Raw genomic sequence first — 21,842 nt, forward strand, 5'->3', positions numbered from 1 at the left:
TCCCTCCCTTCTCCCCCCTCCCTCCCTTCTCCCCCCTCCCTCCCTTCCTCTCTCTCTCCCTCTCTGTCTCTCTCTGTCTCCGTCTCTCTCTCTCTTCTTCCCTCTCTCCCCCCTCTCCCTCCCCTCTCTCTCCCTCCCCTCTCTCTCCCCTCTCTCTCCCCCTTCTCTCCCCCCTCCCCCTCCCTCTCTCCCCCCTCTCCTCCCCCTCCCCCCCTCCCTCCCTCTCTCCCTCTCTTCCCCTCTCCCTCCCTCTCTTCCCCTCTCCCTCCCTCTCTTCCCCTCTCCCTCCCTCTCTTCCCCTCTCTCTCCTTCTCTTCCCCTCTCCCTCCTTCTCTCTCCCTCCCCCACCTCTCCCTCTACTCCTCCCCCTGCTCACTCTCTTTCTGTAAGATAAAAAATCAGTGATGCTGTAATCAGAGCTGACAAGAAGTTGGGAAGAGATGTATATATATTACAAATGCTTCAGACAACTTTGAGATACGGATTTACTTTCAGTATTGTGAATAAGAAACCCAGCTCTAAGTGTGTATTGTGCTTAGAGATATTTGCTAATGCTAGAGAGAAGCAGTCAAGATACTTTATATATTTTACAAGTATAAAAAGACATTTTTATATGAAATATTTATATATGATACATACAAAAATTGTTTAGAATTTATAAAATGGTTATATTACCTACCTGACAATTAATATTTCTACATTAAAATGTGTTTGAGGGGCACCTGGGTGGCTCAGTCGGTTAAGCATCTGACTTCAGCTCAGGTCGTGATCTCAACGGTCCATAAGTTCGAACCCCGCATCGGGCTCTGTGCTGAGAGCTCAGAGCCTGGAGCCTGTTTCAGATTCTGTATCTCCCTCTCTCTGCCCCTTCCCCGCTCATGCCGTCTCTCTCTGTCTCTCAAAAATGAATAAACGTTAAAAAAAAAATTAAAATAAATAAATAAATAAAATGTGTTTGAAGTTTTATATAGGATATAGTCCTGAATGATTATAACTGCTTGTATGTTTTATTATGATATAAATGGCTGAAATCACATAAAATAGCATTGTAACTGTAATATACCGCACTAACAAATTTTCCCCAAACTTAATGGCTCAAAGCATTTGTTATTTCACAGCTTCTGTGAGTGAGGAGTTCGGGTGTGACTTAACTGCGTCTTCTGGCTTTAGACCTCTCACAAGCCTGCAGTTAGGTTGTCAGAGGGCTCAGTCATCTCATGGACGTAGATTTGTTTCCAAGCCCACTCAGGTGATGTCAGGATTCAGTTCCTTGGTGGTTATTAGTCCAAGGGCAGACACACTTCCTCTGCTGCCATCTTCCATGCAGTCACTCCTCTCCTGTACTCTTGACTCAGGTGAAAGGTTACTCAAAACACAGGGTAACCTTTAAAAATGTAAAGCTGATCACTTCCTTGCTTAAAGCTCCTTAATGGGCCTGTTGTGCACTTAAGATTAAACCTTCACATGTGATATTTTGTATGACTGGCCTCCATTTCTCTCTCTGTTCCCATCTTAAGCCACAGTGTCCTGTTTCACTATCCTCCATTGCAGAGTCTCTCTCAGTAGTTCTCAAACTTGAGCTTGTGTCAGAATCCCCCGTAGTGCCTGTTAAACCCTAGATTCCTGGGTTCCATTCCCAAAGTTTCTAATTCAGTAGGTTTGTAGTGGGGCTTGAGATTTGTGTTTCTAAGTTCCTGGTGCTGCTTCTCGGGGCACCACACTTTGAGAACTGTTCTAGTCACTCAGTCTGTACAGTTCACCAATTGCCTTGTTTTCTCAGGGCCCACATTCATGTCCTTTGTCAGGAATATTCTTGCCTACAATTCCTTATTATTTTGTTAGACTTTTTTTTTTTTTTTTTTTTTAAGTTTAAACCTAAGAGGGGCCCTTGGGTGGCTCAGTCAGTTAAGCATCCAGCTTCAGCTCCGGTCATGGTCTCATGGTTTGGTTTGCGAGTTCAAGCCCTGCATTGGGCTTCGTGCTGAGAGTGTGGAGCCTGCTTGGCGTCCTGGCTCTTTCCTCTCTCTCTCTGTTCCTCCCCCACTCACACTTTCTCTCTCAGGATAAATAGGTAAACTTTTTAAAAAAAGAGTTTAGGGGTGCCTGGGTGGCTCAGTCGATTAAGCATCCAGTTTCGGCTCAGGTCATGATCTCATGGTTCCTGGGTTCGAGCCCTGCATTGAGCTCCACACTGACAGTATGGAGCCTGCTTGGGATTCTCATTCATTCTCTCTCTCTCCCTCCCTCCCCCACTTGCACTTTCTCACTCTCTCAAAAATAAATACAAAAAAAAAAAGTTTAAATACATGAGAATAGAGAGAATAATAGAATGAACTGTTGTACTCCTCACCCAACATCAGTAATTGTTATTTTATGGCTGTCTTATCTATGCAACCATAATTACCTTCCTTCTTCCCCAGTGATTTTTTTTCAACTATATTCCAGAATTCATATTACTTCCCTCTAAATATTTAAATATTCTTTTCTTGATTCATCCTTCAAGTCCCAGATTAACTGACTCGTCCTCAGTGAGGCCTTCTTTGACCTCCCACTCTGAAGTACATACCTTTATTGAATTCACACCTGGGACCTGTTACTTTTATTTCGTAGCATTTAACATAATTTGTAATTAATGTTTATTTCTGCCTCTGCTTAATTGTAAGATACATGAAGATAGGAAATGTCCATTTTATTCACCATTTGTAGCTCCTAGTACAGTGCCTGATACTTGAAGTTAAGTATTAGTTGAATTAAAATTAATGGGGCAAACATAATTTATAGCTTTTGCTTATAAAAACATTTGGTGAAAGAAATGTACTGGAATCAGCAATTTTATTGTCAGTAAGTACCCTGCCCTGTCAGGGTGCAATAGAAGTAGGACAGTTTGGGGGCGCCTGGGTGGCTCAGTCGGTTAAGCGGCCGGCTTCGGCTCAGGTCATGATCTCGCGGTCCGTGAGTTCGAGCCCTGCGTCGGGCTCTGTGCTGACAGCTCAGAGCCTGGAGCCGGTTTCAGATTCTGTGTCTCCCTCCCTCTGACCCTTCCCTGTTCATGCTCTGTCTCTCCCTGTCTCAAAAATAAATAAAAACGTTAAAAAAAAAAAAAAAAAAAAGGACAGTTTGTTTTCTGCTTCTGGTCTCCCTGAGTTACTCCTGATTTTCTTGCTGGTGACACTGTAGTTTTATGTTACTTAAAAAGTCTGTATTTATAAGAATTTCTGTTTCCTATTTTAACAGCTTATTTAATGTTTATCTCAGAACCATCAGAACCCCTACCCTAGTAGGGTACAAGGTTAGGACTAAGTCCCTTTTGTGTATCACTAAAACCTAGATCCACTAGAATGAACCAAGTGATTGTTGAGTGGATAAATGAAAAGTACTTACCACCATCTAACTATTTATTTTACATATTTTGTGTATTGTAGTTCTTCTTTGCCCTAGAGTATAAACTCCATATGAGCGGGAATTTTTGTCTGTTTTGGTTATTCCAGAATCCCTAGTGCCTACCACATAATACTCCCTAAATATTTATTGAACATGTGTGTGAATAAAAGAACTAACAGTATGAAGTAATAGCTCTCTTAAGATTAAAAACCCTACCAATTTAGGGATGCCTGACTGGCTCAATCGCTAGAGCATGTGACTCTTGATCTCAGGGTCGTGAGTTCAAGCCCCACATTGGGTGTGGAGTCTACTATAAATAAATAAACACATAAATAAATAAATCCCTACCAGTTTAACTTCATTTAGGAACTTAATAGCTTAAAATATCTTATTTTCATGTCATTCAAAAACTATTTAATAGAATTATCATTTTCATATTTTCATACTATTTCAAATATTCTGCATAAATGCCTTAGTAGAAACATAAAGGGGGAGAGTAAAGAAAATAATAAGCAAAAGCAAAATGGCAAATAATGATTTAAAAGAAAGATTGTGGGAAATACAAATAAAAATTTTTTAAATTAAAAACCATTTCAGAATAGTTGTTAACATCAGATACCTGACTATTTATTTTTTCTGAATCATTTTGTGTTTCCAGACGGTTTGCTTCCTACCTGACAGTGGAAGAGTAGCATATATACTTAAAATTAACAGGAGATAGCTGTAATGAAATGTTATAATAATAGCATGATTAAATAATCATGACCCCACACAACTGGTCCTAGAAAAGTCGTAGACTACCATGTTTCCCTTTTTAGCTAAAACTTAGCGGCTATCTAGGAGTGATAAAAGGAGGTTATGAGAATTATATAATACCTTGAACAGCTTGTTCAGAGTTGTAATTCCGAACATTTAATGTCTTTCCTCCTCTTTGATTGGGTCAACATGTGGCATATAAGGGAAATATATTACTTCTCCTGTTTAACAGTTGGGAGTACCAGAGACCTCCTTAATTCATTGGGTAATTTGTAAAACCAAGGCTACTGTGAGCCATTTTGGGGCCTTGAAGAAGAAAAAAAGATGTAGGCATTCTAGCAGAGGCAAACCAGCTAACCACACTTTTGTGCCTTAGAACTATAAAAGAGGATTCCTAACAAAATCTATTCGTTACATTGTGGAGGCTTTTATTTTAGGAGGATTCTAAGTCAGTCATTAACAGTTTTGCCCAGGTGACATAGCTGTATCCTGTCATGCATGTCTTTGAAGGTAGAGGAGGTCTTGGAGGAGTTCTGAGTTTTTGGCCATTTTTCTTTTCTTTTTTTTTTTTTTTTGTACTTCTTTATTTTTGAGGGAGAGGGAAAGAGAGAGAATTCCAAACGGGCTCTGCACTGTCAACACAGAGCCCGACATGGGTCTCAAACTCCCGAACCGTGACAGCGTGACCTGAGCTGAAACCGAAAGACACTTAACCAACTGAGCCACCCAGGTGCCCCTTGACCATTTTTGTTCTAAGGGCCTTTTGATATAGTCTGGTGAAGTCTGTTTTCAGAAATAGTTTTAAGTGATTAAAGCAAAATATACAGAATCACAAAGGAATCAAATTCTAAGAAAGTTATCAAAATTTTCAGTTTATGATCTATGTGACAGGTAGTATATGTGCTTATTTCAAAATGTTAAGATTTAGCATGTCTAGTAATTACTAATTTCAAAGTAGTGAAATATAAAGGCTGTTTTGAGATGGCTGCAGTGACTGTAATATGAAGTGAATATATCTTTGATTCTGTAGGTGACAAAGGTATTGGAACCGTTCGCTACTGTGGTTTTTTGGCCTTCATAATCGAAGAAAATGCTAAATTTCAGTTAGAAGTTAGTGAAAAGATAACACATTTATTTTCCCCATCTAAATTGATTTATCTCCTGAATTCTAAACGTGGACCCTTTGGGGGGTGTTGTAAATGCAAATTTAAGAATCTTCTCTAAGTCAAGAGTTCAGTCTTCCAATTTACCAAACAGCCTACCTATAACTGTCTTGTTCATGTCCCTGTGTTCTCTTCACCCCACCTCCAGTTTCCCTCATGAGGAATCAAAGCTGCTTGTTACTGGACCTTTTCTTACCCTGCATCCTATTTGCAGGGGATTTATTGCATCTCTGATGGTAGAGGAGAGGGGTATTAACTTAAGAGTGAACTCTTTATTGTGTTGGAATCTCTGAAGTTGCTTGACTATACCAATGAATGCATAAATCTCTTGTTGAAACCCTTGACTCCATATAATTTGCTTAAACTTTTGTAGCAGTTGACCCTGTCTAAACCTTTTACTCTTTCCTGTCCTTTTCCTCATTTCTTGAATTCTTTTGGAAATATTTTTTGGGGGTGCCTGGGCGGCTCAGTCGGTTAAGCATCTGACTCTTTATTTCAGCCATGGTCGTGCTTTCATTGTTTGTGAGTTAGAGCCCCGCGTCAGGTTCTGCACTGACAGCTCAGAGCCTTGAATCTCAATCCCTCCCTCCCTCTCCCCCACGTCTCCCCCCTCCACCCCCCTCTCTCCCTCTCCCCCCACCCCAGCTCTCTGCTCTTCACAGCTTGGTGTGCTCGCCTTCACACACACGCATAGGTGCGTTCTCGCTCTCAAAAAATTAAAAAAAAAATTTTTTTTTTAATTTACTCTCACTTTTTCTCTACTCACGTTGCACTTTCACAATACTGAATTACGGTGGCAGCGCGTCTGGGGTTTTTTTGATTCATGGCAGGAGATGAGGGAACCTCTGTTGAGGTCCTGCTGTGTTCTAAACACTCTACTCATTTCTCAGTAGTCCTCCTAGGGCTGGAAAAGAGATTCTTCAGGGTTATTAGTGCTGGAGAAGTCTGACTCCAGTCTGCCATATTATTTGTTTCTAATTTCTGCTTATTTATTTCTAATTTCAAGTATGCCTAGAATAGCTTTGCTAGAATAACCTTAGTAAGGACCATTTTACCATGTTATTACTGTTCAAGAACAGTTAGACCCATTGTAATAAACTGTATGACAAAGATTTGGCACATCTGGCCTTCACTTGACTTTTTAGCTACATATTTCTTGCTCTTAACATGCAACCTGTGCTCTAGCCACATCGTTCACTTAACCAATCCTGCAATATGCTTATTATTTCATGTATCTTCTATACTTTAAAAAAAATTTGTTTTTAACATTTATTTATTATTGAGAGACAGAGCATGAGCTGAGCATGGGAAGAGCAGAGAGGAGTAGACACAGAATCCAAAGCAGGCTGCAGGCTCTGAGCTATCAGCACCGAGCCTGACACGGGGCTCGAACTCATGAACTGCGAGATCATGACCTGAGCCGAAGTCGGATGCTCAGTCGACTGAGCCACCCAGGCACCCCTATGCTCTTTTCACAGGCTTAGGAGAACTTGTAATTGCTGTATCTCTTCTCATCTCTTCTCTGCTGTATCTCCTAAATTGACTTGAATTTTTCATGTTTACCAGTTTTTCTTTCTATGATAGTGACTTACTTTGTTTTAAGAGTCTTATCTGTTTTCTCATAGGTGACATTTAGCAAAACCAGCTGAGTTTTGCTTTACAGATAAACTTTTCCACTCTTATATTCTATGTTAAAATTTCTGGTTGATTTTTTAAATGACTCTATTGATGTACAGTTTAATGAAACCCACCTATTTTAAGTGTAACTTGAAGAATTTTGGTAAATATATATAGTCTTGTAATTACCACTGTATTCAAACTATAGAATGTTTCCATTGTACAGACTTCCTTCATGCTCATTTTTAGTCAGCTCCTTCAGTTATCCCCAGTCCCAGACTGTCACTGATCTGTCTTCTGCTACTGTATAGTTTTACCTTTTCTAGCATTTCATGTAAATGCAATCATGCAGAATTTATCCATTCACTAGTTAGACATTAATCCTTTTACCAGCTGATGGACATATGGATTATTTCTAATGTTTTGCTGTGAATAATGGTGCTGTGAACATTCTCATCTCTCTGTGGGCATGTGTTTTCATTTTTCTTGGGTAGATGCCTACAAATGAATTGCTCTCTTGTATGATGGATTTGTTTTTAAGAAACAGCCAAACTGTGGGGCGCCTGGGTGGCTCAGTCAGTTGAATGTCTGACTTCGGCCCAAGTCATGATCCCGTGCTTCATGAGCTCAGGCCCGTGTCAGGCTCTGTGCTGATAGCTCTGAGCCTGGAGCCTGCTTCGGATTCTGTGTCTCCCTCTCTCTCCACCCCTCCCCTCTTGCCCTCTGTCCCTCCCCTCTTGCCCTCTGTCTGTCTCCCTGTCTCCCCAGAATAAACAAACATTAAAAAAATTTTTTTTAAGAAACAGCCAAATTGTTTTTCAGAGTGGCTGTACCATTTTGCATTCCCACTGGCAGTGTGTGAGCATTTCAGTTGCTCTGTAGGCTCTTAGTACTTGGTATTATCAGATTTTAATTGTAGTCTTTTCTGGTGGGTATGTAGTATTAACTCATTATGGTTTAAGTTTTAATTTCCCTGATGATTAGTGGTGATGGGTATCTTTTCATGTGCTTATAGGCTATTCATATATACTTTTTTTTTTTTTTTTTTTTTTTGTGAAAGAGCATGAGCGGGGAGGGGGCAGAGAGAAGAGGGTTGGGGGTGGGGGACAGAGGATCAACGTGGGCTCTGTGCTGATAGCAAAGAGCCCAATGCAGGACTTGAACTCTCAAACCATGAGATCATGGCCTGGGCCAGAGCCAGACGCTTAACCAACTGAGTCACCCAGGCGTCTCTTGATTCTTTTGTAAAGTGTTCATATCTTTTATCTATTTTTTCTATTGAGTTATCTTTATTGGTTGTATTTAGTTTTAAGAGTTCTTTATGTATTGTACGTACAATTCCTTTGTCATATATTTTGGAAATATTTTCTCCCAATATGTAGCTTTCTTTTTCACTTTTAAAAATACTATACTTGAGGGGCTTCTCAGTGGCTCAGTCAGTTAGGTGTCAGACTTTGGCTCAAGTCATGATCTCATGGTCTGTGAGTTGGAGCCTTGCATCAGGATCTCTGCTGTTAGCAGAGCCCACTTCAGATCTTGGGTACCTTGCCCTGCCCCCATCTGCCCCTCCCTACCCCCCCCCCCCAACTAAGCATTTAAGAAAAATATATATCTTTGAAGAGCTAAATCTTCTAATTTTGAAAATAGTTTAATTTAGCAGTATTTTTCTTAATGATTCATGCTATTTGTGTCCTAACACATTTTTGCCTCATTCAAGGTTACAAAGAATTTTCTTTTATTTTCTTCTACTAGATTTATAGCATTAGCTCTTATGTTTAGATTTATGATCTATTTAAAGTTAATTGTTTTGTATGGTATGGTATATAATCAGAATTTGTCCATTCCAGTTCTTTTAAGCTTATGCTTAAAAAAGCCCATCCCTGTCCTTCATTGAATTACTTCTGCATCTTTGTTGAAATTGAACGGACTATGAATATGGGTATTTGGGGGGCTCTGTCCTTTATTGATTTATATCAGGGGTCAGCAGACTAACAAGCCAAATATGGCCCATGGCCTATTTTATAAATAAAGTTTTATTAGCATATGGCCATGCCCATTCACTTAGGTATTACCTCTAGCTGCAACGGTAAAGGCATATTTGAGTAGTTGTGACAGACTGTTTCTTACAAAGCTGAAAATGTCTATCAGGCCCTTTATGGGAAAAATTTGCCAGCCCCTAATCTGTATGTTTAGTCATATGCCAACATTGTGTCTCCTGATTTTATAGCTTCTTATATCATAAATCTTGAAATCAGGCACAAGTCTTTGTTTTTTTGTTTTTTTTTAAATGGGCTATTTTAGCACCTTTGTATTTCAGTCTTTATTTTCGAATCAGCTTGTCAATTTATACAAAAGCCTGCTGGGATTTTGTTGGGATTGTATTGAATGTGTAGATCAATTTGGGAGGAGTTAATAGCATAAAAATGCTGTTTTCCAGTCCATGAATGTGGTATATTTCTTTCTGTTGAGGCTTTCTTTAGTATCTCTCAGTAAGTTTGTGGTTTTTAGTGTATAGGCCTTGCACATTTTTTTATTAATTTATATCGGAATATTTTAATATTATCTATTGATGCTACTATAAATGGTATCTTTAAAAACTTCATTTTTCAACTGTGTGTTGCTTATATATAGAAATACAGTTGATTTTATGTATTGACCTTGTATACTGCAATCTTGCTAAATCCACTCATTCTCCTAGTTTTAGTATATTCCTTAGGATTTTCTACATATGTAATCATATCTCCTATGAATAAAGATGATTTTACTTCTTCCATTCCAGTCTGCTTTAATCTTAATCTTGCCTGAATCCACTGTTTAGTATCTCTAGTATGATGTGGAGTAGAAGTGGTAAGAGCAGGTGGAATTATTTAGTTTTTCACCATTAAGGTTCACTGTAGGCACTTTGTTGTTCAGTCTGGCTATTTGAAATGTCTTTTTTCATATTAAGGAAGTTCCTCTTTATTTCTGGTTTGCTGAGATTTAAAATATATATATGTGAGACTGTTGAGTTTTGTAAAATGTTTTTTTTACATCTATTGAAATGATCATACGGGTTTTTTTTTTTTTCCATTAGTCTGTGAACATAGTGATTTACATTGATTTTTGGATGTTAAGCGAACTTTGTTTTCTTGTGATAAAACCCACTTGGTCATGTTATTTTTAAATACCATATTTGATTTTTTTTTTTTTTTTTTTTTTTTTTGAGAAAGTTGTGCACGCACATGAGCAGGGGAGGGACAGAGGGGGAGAGAAAGAGAATCTTAATCTTGAGCCTGACGTGGGGCTCGATCTCATGACTATGAGATAATGACCTAAGCTGAAATCAAGAGTGAGATGTTTAATCAACTGAGCCACCCAGGCACCCCATGTTTGATATTTTAATGAAGATTTTTGCATCAGTATTTATGAGGGATGGGGTCTGCAGTTTTCCTTAATGTCATTGTTTGGCTTTGGTATTAGAATAGTGCTGGCCTTATAAAGTAAGTTCAGAAGTGTTTTTTGAAAGAATTTATATGGGTTTGGTATTTTTTAAAAATAAGTTTCTTAAATGTTTGATAGAGTTTACTAGAGAAGCAGCCTGGTTTGTTTTTTGTTTTCTGACTTTTATTGACAGCTAACTTGTAAGAGCTGCCCAGTTTCCTCTTAGCTCAATAAAAAGAGTATCATCATGGCACAAACTTGAAAATGCATTCGGCTTTTTTATTCTGCCTTCTGATGTTGGAAGGGACAATTATGCGTAGTTGAGAGCCACCTGTATTCTTTGAACATGATGGGGAAATAATTTTATTTTATTTTGACCAAATGTTTAATGCTGCCCCTAAAATATTTCATTGCTTATTCACCTTTGGTTTTGTTAATTTTAGGAACTTAAAATGAGTCTAGAAAATCAAGCAGAAAGGAAAACAGAAGGTCCGAATTCTCAGAGTCCTCGGAAGATCTCACAGCGTCTCAGTACATGCTCAGAGCAAAATGGTCATGTTGCTGCAGTGCCAAATGTACAGCCAGTTCTGCAATATGGTAATCCTTATGCAACACAGGAAACCAGAGGTTATTGAAATATATTTGGCTTTGGGTTAACTGAATATGAAGTTTTTTGGTTTGTATCTTCCTGAGATTAGAGAACTATTAGTACAGTTAGCTGTAATAGAAATCTTATTTATTTATTTATCTATCTGTTTATTCATTTTAAAGCTATCTCTAGACCGAGATTGTTTTAAAGTTTATTTATTTTTGAGACAGAGCACCAGCAGGGGAGGGACAGAGAAGGAGACACAGAGTATGAAGCAGGCTCTAGGCTCTGAGCTGTCAGCACAGAGTCCAACGTGGGGCTCGAACTCAGGAACCGCAAGATCATGATCTGAGCCACCCAGGCGCCCCAGAAACATTATCGTATAACCAGTAGTTTTAATGTTTAACTAGGGTTCATCTAGGAGTGCTGCAGCGTGAATGAGTAGTCTTTTTGCTTATTACATGTAGTTCTTATTTTAAAAAATCACTTGGGTTAAAAGACATCATTTTTGTGATGCCCTAAAATGGTTCTTATATCCTGTTCATCATAGCTATACACAGAGATTCTCATTTTAGTACCAAGTTTCATTCTACTCTTCCAAAATTTTATTTCAGATGGAGCAGATGGTGCTTTTTACCCCGATGAAATCCAGAGGCCACCTGTAAGAGTACCTTCTTGGGGAGTGGAAGATAATGTTGTCTGCAGCCAGCCTGCTCGAAACCTTAGTCGGCCGGATGGTTTAGAAGACCCTGAGGATAGTAAAGTAAATTGAATTTCCATTTTCTGAGCCTGTCCCTTTTATTTTTTGTTTCCTGTAGAGAGGTTTGTGGAAGAAGGGAGTGTGTGTGCTTGTGTATACATGTGATTGCTTACTTAATTTTTGGAAAAATCTGCTTTTATTTAAATTTGAAAAATCAACCATCAATATGCGTCAGACTTACACTTTAGGATTTATACTAAAGTAAAAGATTAAGTTCAGAGAATGGCCTCAGAATATCATAGCTATCAGTTTAATCTTTAAAAAATGTTTTTGAGATATAATTAACATATAACATTAGTTCAAGTATACAACATGATTCCATATTTATATATATTGCTAAATGATCACTACAACAAGTCTAGTTAACTTTCATTATCACACATAGTTACAAATTGTTTTCCCTTTTGTGATGAAAACCTTTAAGATGTGCTCTTGGCGGCTTTCAGATGTATGATACATTATTATTAGCTATAATCACAGATAGGTTAATCTTAACTATCACTTACTAAGTAATTTATTCTTTTGAATGTAGATGTACTAGGTTGGAAGAAGCAGTGTTAATGACAATATTATGCTTCAGTATGTGTCCTTTAATTTTAACATTTATGCCCCATTTTAAATTTTAAGATGGACTATATATAGCTAGAAAAAGAGCAATCTTTATATATATAAAATATTTAAAGTATTTTATATAAAAATATTTAAAATATTTTAAGTATACATTTAAAAAAATATATATATATATAATTATATCATAATTTTCTCTTTCTGAGAAATAATTCTTTTAGACATCATCAGTATTTAATTTTTTAGCAACCCAATACTGATTATTGAATTAGTTTGTGTAGCATGTCATTTTTACTTTTACTTCATTGAAGAGATTTCTTCACTATTTAATAATAAATTCTTTTCCTCATAGCAGCTCTTTTTGGATTTCCTGTGCATTAAGATGAATTTAAAAGAAATGCTTTATTGTGCTCTTTGCAAGTACAGCAGTATCATGACCTGTTTCTCATTTAATCTAGTTTGCTGCATTTAATTGCTATTAACCTTTGCAGAAACTGATCAGTGTTCAGACAGGCATGATTTTAGCCCTAGTGCTCAACACCCATAATGGAGAAAAATGTATTTCTCCCGCCTGCCTTTTGGCCTTCTATGTCCATTACTGGGAATAATTAGGAAAACTGTCAGAACTTTTGTAGCCTATTTAAGGTCTAGAGTATAATCTTACTGCTTTTTCACACCTTTACTTCACATTTTGCATATTTAATCTGATCATTCTTGGCACAGATGTTACATGTGACAAGCCCTTCTCTTCCATAGTCATCTGCTTCAGTTTAATTAGGAGAATGTTCTTTCTGATCTGTGTGCTTTGCCCTCCTGCAAACCCATGAGAAGCAGTGTTAGAGTCTTGTGCTCATTTGCTGACATGCTTAGATTTGGTAATGAGATGGAAGGACTCTTAATAGGCAACACCTTGGGTAATTGTATTTTGCAGTCAGAAGATTTTTCACTTTAGACAGAAACTAATTTTTATGTACATTTAGACTTTTCAGAAAATCTTGTCATTACAACAATCACTTGCAAGTAAAGTATTTTAATGAATAATTTTTAGAATATAGAAAGCAGATTTGAGTTGACCTATTCCTTTTCTGTGGTTCCCTGCCCGGGGAGTAATTAACAACCACAGGACCCTGGAGTCAGGGTTGAGTTTGCTTGTTCTCCAGCCTACCTCAGTCATAAACTTGCCATATCTCCTCCTCCCTTCTGTACCAGAAACTGGTCAGCTATAAGATCAAAAGCCTTTTGTGACTCCCTTTTCCCTAATAATTGTAGTAGCAATAACTATAGCATCATAATTATAATGGTGCTTGGCTGTTTAAATATATCAACTCATTTATTCTTCATAGCAGTCCTGTGAGGTAGGAACTATTATGATCTTTTTTTTTATAATGGAGGAAACCGAAAGAATAACAGGCTTGCTTCATCACACAGCTGGTTAAGGGTACAGTCAGATGAGGATTTGAACCTCATCAGTTTGGCTATAAGAGCTGTGGTTCTAATCACCTATCAAATAGACTAAACCAGAGGTTCATGGCATGACACCATATAGGCGAAAAGAAATACTGAACAATTTCCTAGTGAATGTAGTAACTATTTGAAAAAAATAACGTATTCTGAATTGAAAGAAAAACTCATATATATTTTTTAAGCTTATTTATTTCTTTTGAGAGGGTGGGGGAGAGAGAGAGTCCTTCTATGAGCATGGAGCCTGATGCAGGGCTCTGTCTCACAAGTGTGAGATCATGACCTGAACTAAAATCAGGAGTCAGATGCTTAACTGACTGAACCACCCAGTCTCCCCGAAAAATGCATATTTTTATTTCACTTTTAAATAAGCACAGTTCGGGGCACCTGGGTGGTGCAGTTGGTTGAGAGACCGACTTCGGCTCAGGTCATGATCTCACGGTTCGTGGGTTTGAGCCCTGCGTCAGGCTCTGTGCTGACAGCTCAGAGCCTGGATCCTGCTTCTGATTCTGTATTTCCCCCTTTCTCTCTCTTCCACTCTCCTGCTCGTTCTCTCTCTCTCTCTCTCTCTCTCTCCGTCTCTCTCTCTCTCTCAAAAATAAGTAAACATTAAAAAAAAATAATAAAGCCTGTCTTTAAAAAAATAAATAAGCACAGTTATTAATGGGATATATGTGGTTGTTGACCACTGTACAACTGCTTAAACCTCAGAGTCAGATTGGACAAGCCACCTTCATTTCCTCATTCACATTGATTTTCACAAAGCACATGCTTTGTTTCATCAACTGCCAAAAACCCACCTTCTTCTCAAAGATAAGGTGTCACTGAAAGGAATGTAGCACTATCTAATGTTGAAATTGTGGGCTATCTTGAACTAGTTGTTCATGTAGTATCTGACAATTAACTTAGAAAATTAAAAATCTCCCATAGTACTCTGTGAATTTGATGTGGTGCTTTAGCAATAGAGGAACCATGTAAGCCCTTGCTACTAAGAAGTACAGTATGTGGACCAATAGTATTGATATCTCCTGGGAGTTTGGTAGAGATGCAGAATCTCCAGCTTCACTCTGTACCTAGTGAGACTCAGACTGGATTTAACAAAAATCCTTTCATGACCATATGCTCAGTAGAGTTTGAGTTGCATTGGTCTCAACATCCTAAGCCCATCATTCAAGACAGGAATACATTTTCTTCCTTTAACACACATCCTACTTTTCAGTTGTTTTCATGCCTTTGTTCACTAAACTCCTTGGACTGCCTTTATTCCTTTTCCTTCCCTCTATCTCTGAAAGACTAAAGCCCACACATTCTATTGATGTGTGGTTTGCTTGCAGCTTTTCATAAGATTCCTTCACTGTGAATCCTTGAACTGAAGACAATTTTGTTGGTGAACATTTTTTTCCTGATGAGTGATTCTCAACAAGGGTCTGTGACTGAAATCATTAAAACTACATTTTGAAAGAATCAGGGCCTCTTTCCTGTCTGTCATGGTGCATTTGAGTTCTGGGTTGGTATTTGTCTTTTTTGGGTAAATACCTAATGTGTGATTACTGGATCATAGGGTGTTTCTATTTTTAATTTTTTGAGCAACCCCCATATTGTTTTCCACAGTTAGCTGCATCAATTTGTATTCCTACCAACAGTGCATGAGGATTCCTTTTTCTCCACATCCTCACCAACACTAGTTGTTTCTTGTGTTTTTGATTTTAGCCATTCTGACAGGTGTGGAAGTGATAGCTAATTATGTTTCTGATTTGCATTTCCCTGATGATGAGTGATGCTGAGCATCTTTTCATGTGTCTGTTGGCCACCTGAATGTGTTCTTTGGAGAAATGTTTGTCCGTGTTGGGAGAGAGAGAGTCAGAGGCAGGACACGAGCAGGGGACGGCAGAGAGAGATGGAGACATAGAATCGGAAGCAGGCTCCAGGTTCCGAGCTGTCAGCACAGAGCCTGACATAGGGCCCGAATTCACAAACTGTGAGATCATGACCCAAGCCAAAGTCAGATGCCCAGCCAACTGAGCCACCCAGGTGCCCCTCTTCTGCTTGTTTTTTACTTGGATTATTTGTTTTTTTGGGTTGTATCAGCTCTTTATATATTTTGGATACTACCCTTCTCTCAGACATGTCATTTGCAAATTTCTCAGTTTTTTTTTTTTTTTTGTTTTTTTTTTTTTTTTTTTTTTTTTTTAGAGTGCGAGCAGGGGAGAGAGGCAAAGGGAGAGAGAATGTTTTTTTAAGTCTACTAGAAATTTTTTTATGTTTGTTTATTTTTGTAGAGAGAGAGCAACAGAACATAAGCGGGGGGGGGGGGGGGGGGGAGAGAGGGAGGGGGGGAGACATAGAATCCAAAGCAGGATCCAGGCTCTGAGCTGTCAGTCAGCACAAAGCCCAATACAGGGCTTGAACTCCCAAACCGTGAGACCATGACCTGAACCGAAGTTGGGACGCTTAACCGACTGAGCCACCCCGGCACCCCTATTGGTAGTTTTGATTACTGATTTAGTTTTATAGCTGGTTATCAGTCTGTTCAAAGTTTCTATTTTTTCTCATTTTAGTTTGGGTAGGTTATGTGTTTCTAGGAATTTATCCCTTTCTTCTAGGTTGTCCAATTTGTTGGCATGGAGTTTTTCATAATATTCTCTTAGAATTGCTTGTATTTCTGTGATGCTGGTTGTTTCTCCTCTTTCATTTGTGATTTTGAGGTTTTTTTTTTTTTTTTTTTGAGTCTGGCTAGAGGTTTATCAATTTTGTGGTTTTTAAAATTTTTTTTTTAATGTTTTTATTTATTTTTGAGACAGAGACAGAGTGTGAGTGGGTTAGGGGCAGAGAGAGAGGGAAACACAGAAGCAGAAGCAGGCTCCAGGCTCTGAGCTGTCAGCACAGGGCTCGAACTCATGAGCTGTGAGATCATGACCTGAGCCAAAGTCGGACGCTCAACCGACTGAGCCACCCAGGCGCCCCTATTTTATGTTCTTTTGAGAACCAGCTCCTGGTTTCATTGATCTGTTCTGTTTTTTTTTTTTGTTTGTTTGTTTCTGTATCATTTATTTCTCTCTAATCTTTATTATTTTCTTCCTTCTGCTGGTTTCAGGTTTTTGTTTTTCTAGCTTATTTAGGTGTAAGGTTAGGTTGAGATTTTTCTTGCTTCTTGAGGCAGACCCGTTATAAACTTCCTTGTTAGGACCACTTTTGCTGCATCCCAAAGATTTTGGACTGCTCTGTGGTCATTTTCATTTGTTCCCATGGAATTTTTAACTTCTTCTTTCATTTCTTGGTTGGCCCCCTTCATTGTTAGGAGCAGGTTATTTAACCTCTATGTATTCTCTTTCCTGATCTTTTCTTGTGTATTGTAGTCAGAAAGGATGCCTGGTGTGATTTTGTTCTTTTTTAATTTGTTGAGACCAATGTTTTGTGGCCTAATATGTGGTCTGCTCTGGAGAATATTCCGTGTGCACTTGAAAAGAATGTATGTTCTGCTGTTTCAGGATGGAATGTTCTGAATATTTAAATATTTATGTTTATATATGTTAAATCTATCTGGTCCAGTGTGGCATTCAAAGCCACTGTTAATTTTCTGTTTGGATAATCTGTCCATTGAGGTAAGTGAGGTGTTAAGGTCTTCTATTATTCCATTACTGATTAGTTAGTTCCTTTATGTTTGTTATGAACAGTTTTATGTATTTGGGTGCTCCTATATTGGGCGCATTTTTATGTCTTCTCGTTGGATTGTTGTCTCTATGAATTTGACTATTGATCCCTCATATAAGTAGAATCATATAGAATTTGGTTTATTACTGGCTTTTTCACTTAGCATAATATCTTCAAGATGTATCCATTTTGTGATGTGTCAGAATTTCCTTTTTGAGGCTAAATAATACTCCATTTTGTTTATCCATTTATCCATTGATAAGGCATTTGGGTTGTTGTCACTTTTTGGCTAATGTAAATAATGTTGCCATGACCGTAGGTGTACAAATCTGAGTTCCTCCTTCCAGTTCTTGTACATGTATACCCAGAAATGGAATTGCTGTATCAAAGGGTAATTTTATTTTTGTAATCATTTTGCATTTGAATTTTGAATTTAGTATGATTGCATTTTGAATTTAGTATGATTAATCTTATTTTATTATGATTGTCCTCTTTTATTGTCCAAGAGATTAACCCCTCTTAATACTATTTCAGATATTCAAGCTGGTTATGTACTTTAATAAGAAAACAAAGAATTATACTGTTTTTATTTTATTCTATGTTTTGAGTTACTTTTTATGTTTTAGTAATCTGTACATCCAACACGGGGCTTGAACTCACGACCCCACAATCAAGAATTGTATGCCAATCGAGCCAGCTAGGTGCCCCAAGAATTTTTTTTATTATTTATTGTTGTTTTTAATGTATGTTTATTTTGAGAGAGAGCATGGGGAAGGGGCAGAGAGAGAATCCCAAGCAGACTCCTTGCTCTGCAGAGCCTGGCATGGGGCTCGATCTCATAATTGTGAGATCATGACCTGAGCTGAAATCAAGAGTTGCATGCTTAGCCAACTGAGCTACCCAGGTGTCCCCACTAAGAATTTTTTTATAGGCTAGATTTTGAGTTGGGAATCTCATGAGAAGATTTTGAGTTTCATATGGAGCTTCAGTTTACTGTAGCTTGTTTGCTTTGTTTTGTTACAGAAATAGTATTGTCATGGTGAGTCTAAAGGCAGGTGAACAATGTAAAGTGGTTTAGATGTTTCTGGAGATTAAAATGCTGTGAAAAATGTTAGTTTTTAATTATTTGCAGTTTTTCATAAATATCTCTCAGTTTGGTATTCCCAATAAAATTTGCTTACGAGATCATTTTGGCAGTTTAGCTAACAGACTAGGTGCTGGTATTTTAATGCCTATTCACAAATTGTTTTTGCATTGACAACTTTCAGTACTAAACTGTTGATTATTTTAGCAGCTTGGGGAAGGAATCTTTCTCAAATACATGATTCTCTGCCTTCCTAAAGAATACCTAATCTAACCTTGACGATTCAAGTTTATTAATTGAAACATCAACATTAAACAGTGTTTTCATGTTCTGTTACTAAAGCTGTGTGATCCACTACTGAAATATTATTGGATGTTTTGAGTTGTCTGCTTTTCTTTTTACTGGTAGCCATTTTTTTGTTGTTGACAGTGGGCCTGCCTGAATAGCCTTACTTCCCAAACTAATTTGTTATATTTAATCTAGTATGGTTTTGGAAACTAATTAACCAGGCTTGATGAGTAAAATAGAATAAATGCATTTGTGAGTGAAAATGTCATTTTCCATGTCAGGATCATAAGACTTGGTATGAATTGGCTACTCAGAGAACTTAACCTATTTTCTGGTTTTGAATTACTGAGTAGGTGATTTTTCTTAGTTCATGAGCTCTTATGTCTCATTATAACATCTAGAATTCTACTCTTGAATCCCTTTCCCCTTTTATTAGGTAATAGGTGGTTAGAAGATACAGAATAATAGGGTTATCATTGCCAAATTACATATGGCTTTAGAAAGTATAAAGGTAAGAAAAAGTATGCGTTGCTTCGCACCCTTCTACCTGATGTTTAACGTGTCAGATTAGGTCGGTCTAAGTCTAGCACTTGAGCAACAGACTCTGTTGTTAGCTGGTTCATGGGAGCAGTAAATTGGTATAGGCTCTAAGTTATTCCAAAACAGGGAAAAAAGGTTATGAGATTTTTGGTTCCATTATATTTTTGATCCTTAGAAAGTTGAGTTTTATTATAAGTATCTGTCATCAAGAATTTTGATAGTGGAGCTTCAAGACCTTTCCTTTTTTCTTTTCCATTATTTTCTTAGATAGTATTTGAAAATATGAGGTTTTATGCTTTTTTCCAAGATAATTGGGAAAATTGTGTTCATTATCATTTTATATGTACTTCTTTAAGCAGATTCATTGTTCAAATATTGCTACTGGAAGCCCTAAATCTGGCAGCTAATGTGGCACAGAATTAAAATTTATTGTCCTAAATACTAGGGTTAGCAGATTCAACTACTGTATCATTTTACTGTACCTACAGATTTAAAAGCTGTCTAGATTTTAGTTACTTGAAGACTTAATATTCTTGAAGTATATTCCCCAATTTCTCAGTCCCTCATTAGGTTATATCTATTTTGTTTTTGTGCAGTGAGCAGTTTCCTCTTCACTGTGACCACCAGGGGATTGAAAAGCATGTGCAGACTCATTATGATCAGAATGTTTTAAATTTTGACTCCTTTTTATTGTGAGTTAGTAATACAGTTTAGCAGTTAAAGAAAAAATCACCTCAAATAGGCCACTATGGAGACCACAAAGTATCACTTCCATGCACCCTCTACCACACTTTTCTGACCAAGAGCTACTTTGAGTTTGGGTCAAGGTCGATCTTCAGCTTATCAGTAAATGTAACCTCTTTTAATCTTACTGAAGATTAAAACTTGTTTTTCTGTGTTGGTATCTATTTCCTAGTTTGAAAACTTTATGAATAAAGGAAACAGGGATTATCTTAATGTTACCACACTGAAAAAATATGTACATAGTGTAGTATTTAACAGGGAATCATATGTAAACAAAAATATTTTCTCATGTGACGAATATGAAAAAAAAAAAAAAAAAGATCTCCCTTACCCTTTCTTGGACTGTTTAGGAAGCAATAATCAGAGTGATAGCCAGGTAACCTCTCCTACCTCCCACTTCTGATAAAAGAACTCAGTTTGTCTTTTGTTTCCTTAGAATTTCACACTATACACTTTGTTGGTACCTTTTCCCATGACAGACTTGATTGCTTAGCCCATTTGTAGTGACTCTGGAACAAGCATAACTACCCAGCAATATAAGGACTTTCATCAGTGCCTGGTATACCTGTTTATGTATTGTTCATGACATGAGAGCAGTCAACAGCTGCTCAGAGGAAGAAAGCACATGGGCACTTCATGGCGATGTGGTTGGCTTTTGATGTGACGTGAGTCTATATTTGGCTGTTGATGTAGCTCATACAGATCTCTAAAAAGTGACCACAGGGATGTGGGCATGGAAATCCAAGCCAGCATTTGCTTTGATTCAAACTCAGATTTATAGGTTTTTAGCAATTTTCCTTGGCAATCTGTCAGACACTTAATACTGAATTTCCTTCTTTCACAACAGAGTTATGAGGCCTGTAGTTTGGTACATTCTTTGCTTTATCATAGTTTTCCAGTTTGATTTGCCTGTGTGTGTGCCCCCAAGAACATACACATGCAAAGTCGTATTTTACTAGTTTTCCTTGATAATTTCTGTGTATCATGTGATGGGATGTAGGTTACAAATTCATTGAATAATAGGAAACAATGCAATCTTAAAATTTTTATGAAAGTGGTGATCTAGTCTAGTGTATGGAACAATAAAAAGTCAAAAGATTACCTACACGTAATAGGTTTAAACAAGTTTATGGATCCGTACTTTATATACAGGTGTGGTACATTCTTCCACAAAAATACTGCTTCTATTTCAAGAAGACTTAGTCCATACTGAATGCTTTTAATGTTTATTTTGGGGGGGGGGGCGGGCACGGGCGAGGGGCAGAGAGAGAGAGAGACACAGAATCTGAACGGGCTCCAAGCTGTCAGCACAGAGCCCGACGCAGGGCTCGAACCCACAAACTGTGAGATCATGACCTAAGTTGTGAGATCATGACCTAAGCTGAAGTTGGATGCTTAACCGACTGAGCTACCCAGGCGCCCCATGGTGAATGCTTTTAAAATTGACTTTTAAACCTTTATGTGAAAACTAATTGGTAACGGAAGTAAAATTTTAAAAAGTATAATCTTAGTTCCTTTGTACTGTGCTTGAATTAAAGAACATTCAGTTTCTCTCTTCTCAAAAATTGCAAAATTATGTTTTGCCTAGGAGGATGAACATGTGCCCACTGCTCCCGATCCTCCAAGTGAGCATTTACGTGGGCATGGAACAGGCTTCTGCTTTGATTCCAGGTAATTTTTCTTTTCCTTGTGTAGAGCTTGGATTATGTAGATGAGTGGTTCTCAAAGTATGGTCCCTAGAAACTTGTTAGAAATGTATATGATCGGGGCTGTACCTGGACCTTCTTAACCCAAAACTCTTGGTGTGGGTCCCAGGAGTAT

General features: G+C 37.8%; 1 protein-coding gene across 3 annotated transcripts in view; it reads left to right on the forward strand.

Moving 5' to 3' along the window:
- Positions 1-21,842, forward strand: part of TAX1BP1 (Tax1 binding protein 1) — a 91,000-nt gene that overhangs the window by 66,188 nt on the left and 2,970 nt on the right. For 2 of the 3 annotated variants that reach the window (XM_049642927.1, XM_049642929.1), the window contains 3 exons: positions 10,781-10,964; positions 11,541-11,689; positions 21,610-21,692. In XM_049642927.1, coding sequence (XP_049498884.1) covers positions 10,781-10,964; positions 11,541-11,689; positions 21,610-21,692 — 416 coding nt within the window. The remainder of the gene's footprint in view (positions 1-10,780; positions 10,965-11,540; positions 11,690-21,609; positions 21,693-21,842) is intronic. The other variant, XM_049642928.1, reaches the window with a different exon arrangement.

The sequence above is a fragment of the Panthera uncia genome, chromosome A2 (genome assembly GCF_023721935.1).
Source record: "Panthera uncia isolate 11264 chromosome A2, Puncia_PCG_1.0, whole genome shotgun sequence".
Classification (NCBI taxonomy): domain Eukaryota; kingdom Metazoa; phylum Chordata; class Mammalia; order Carnivora; family Felidae; genus Panthera; species Panthera uncia.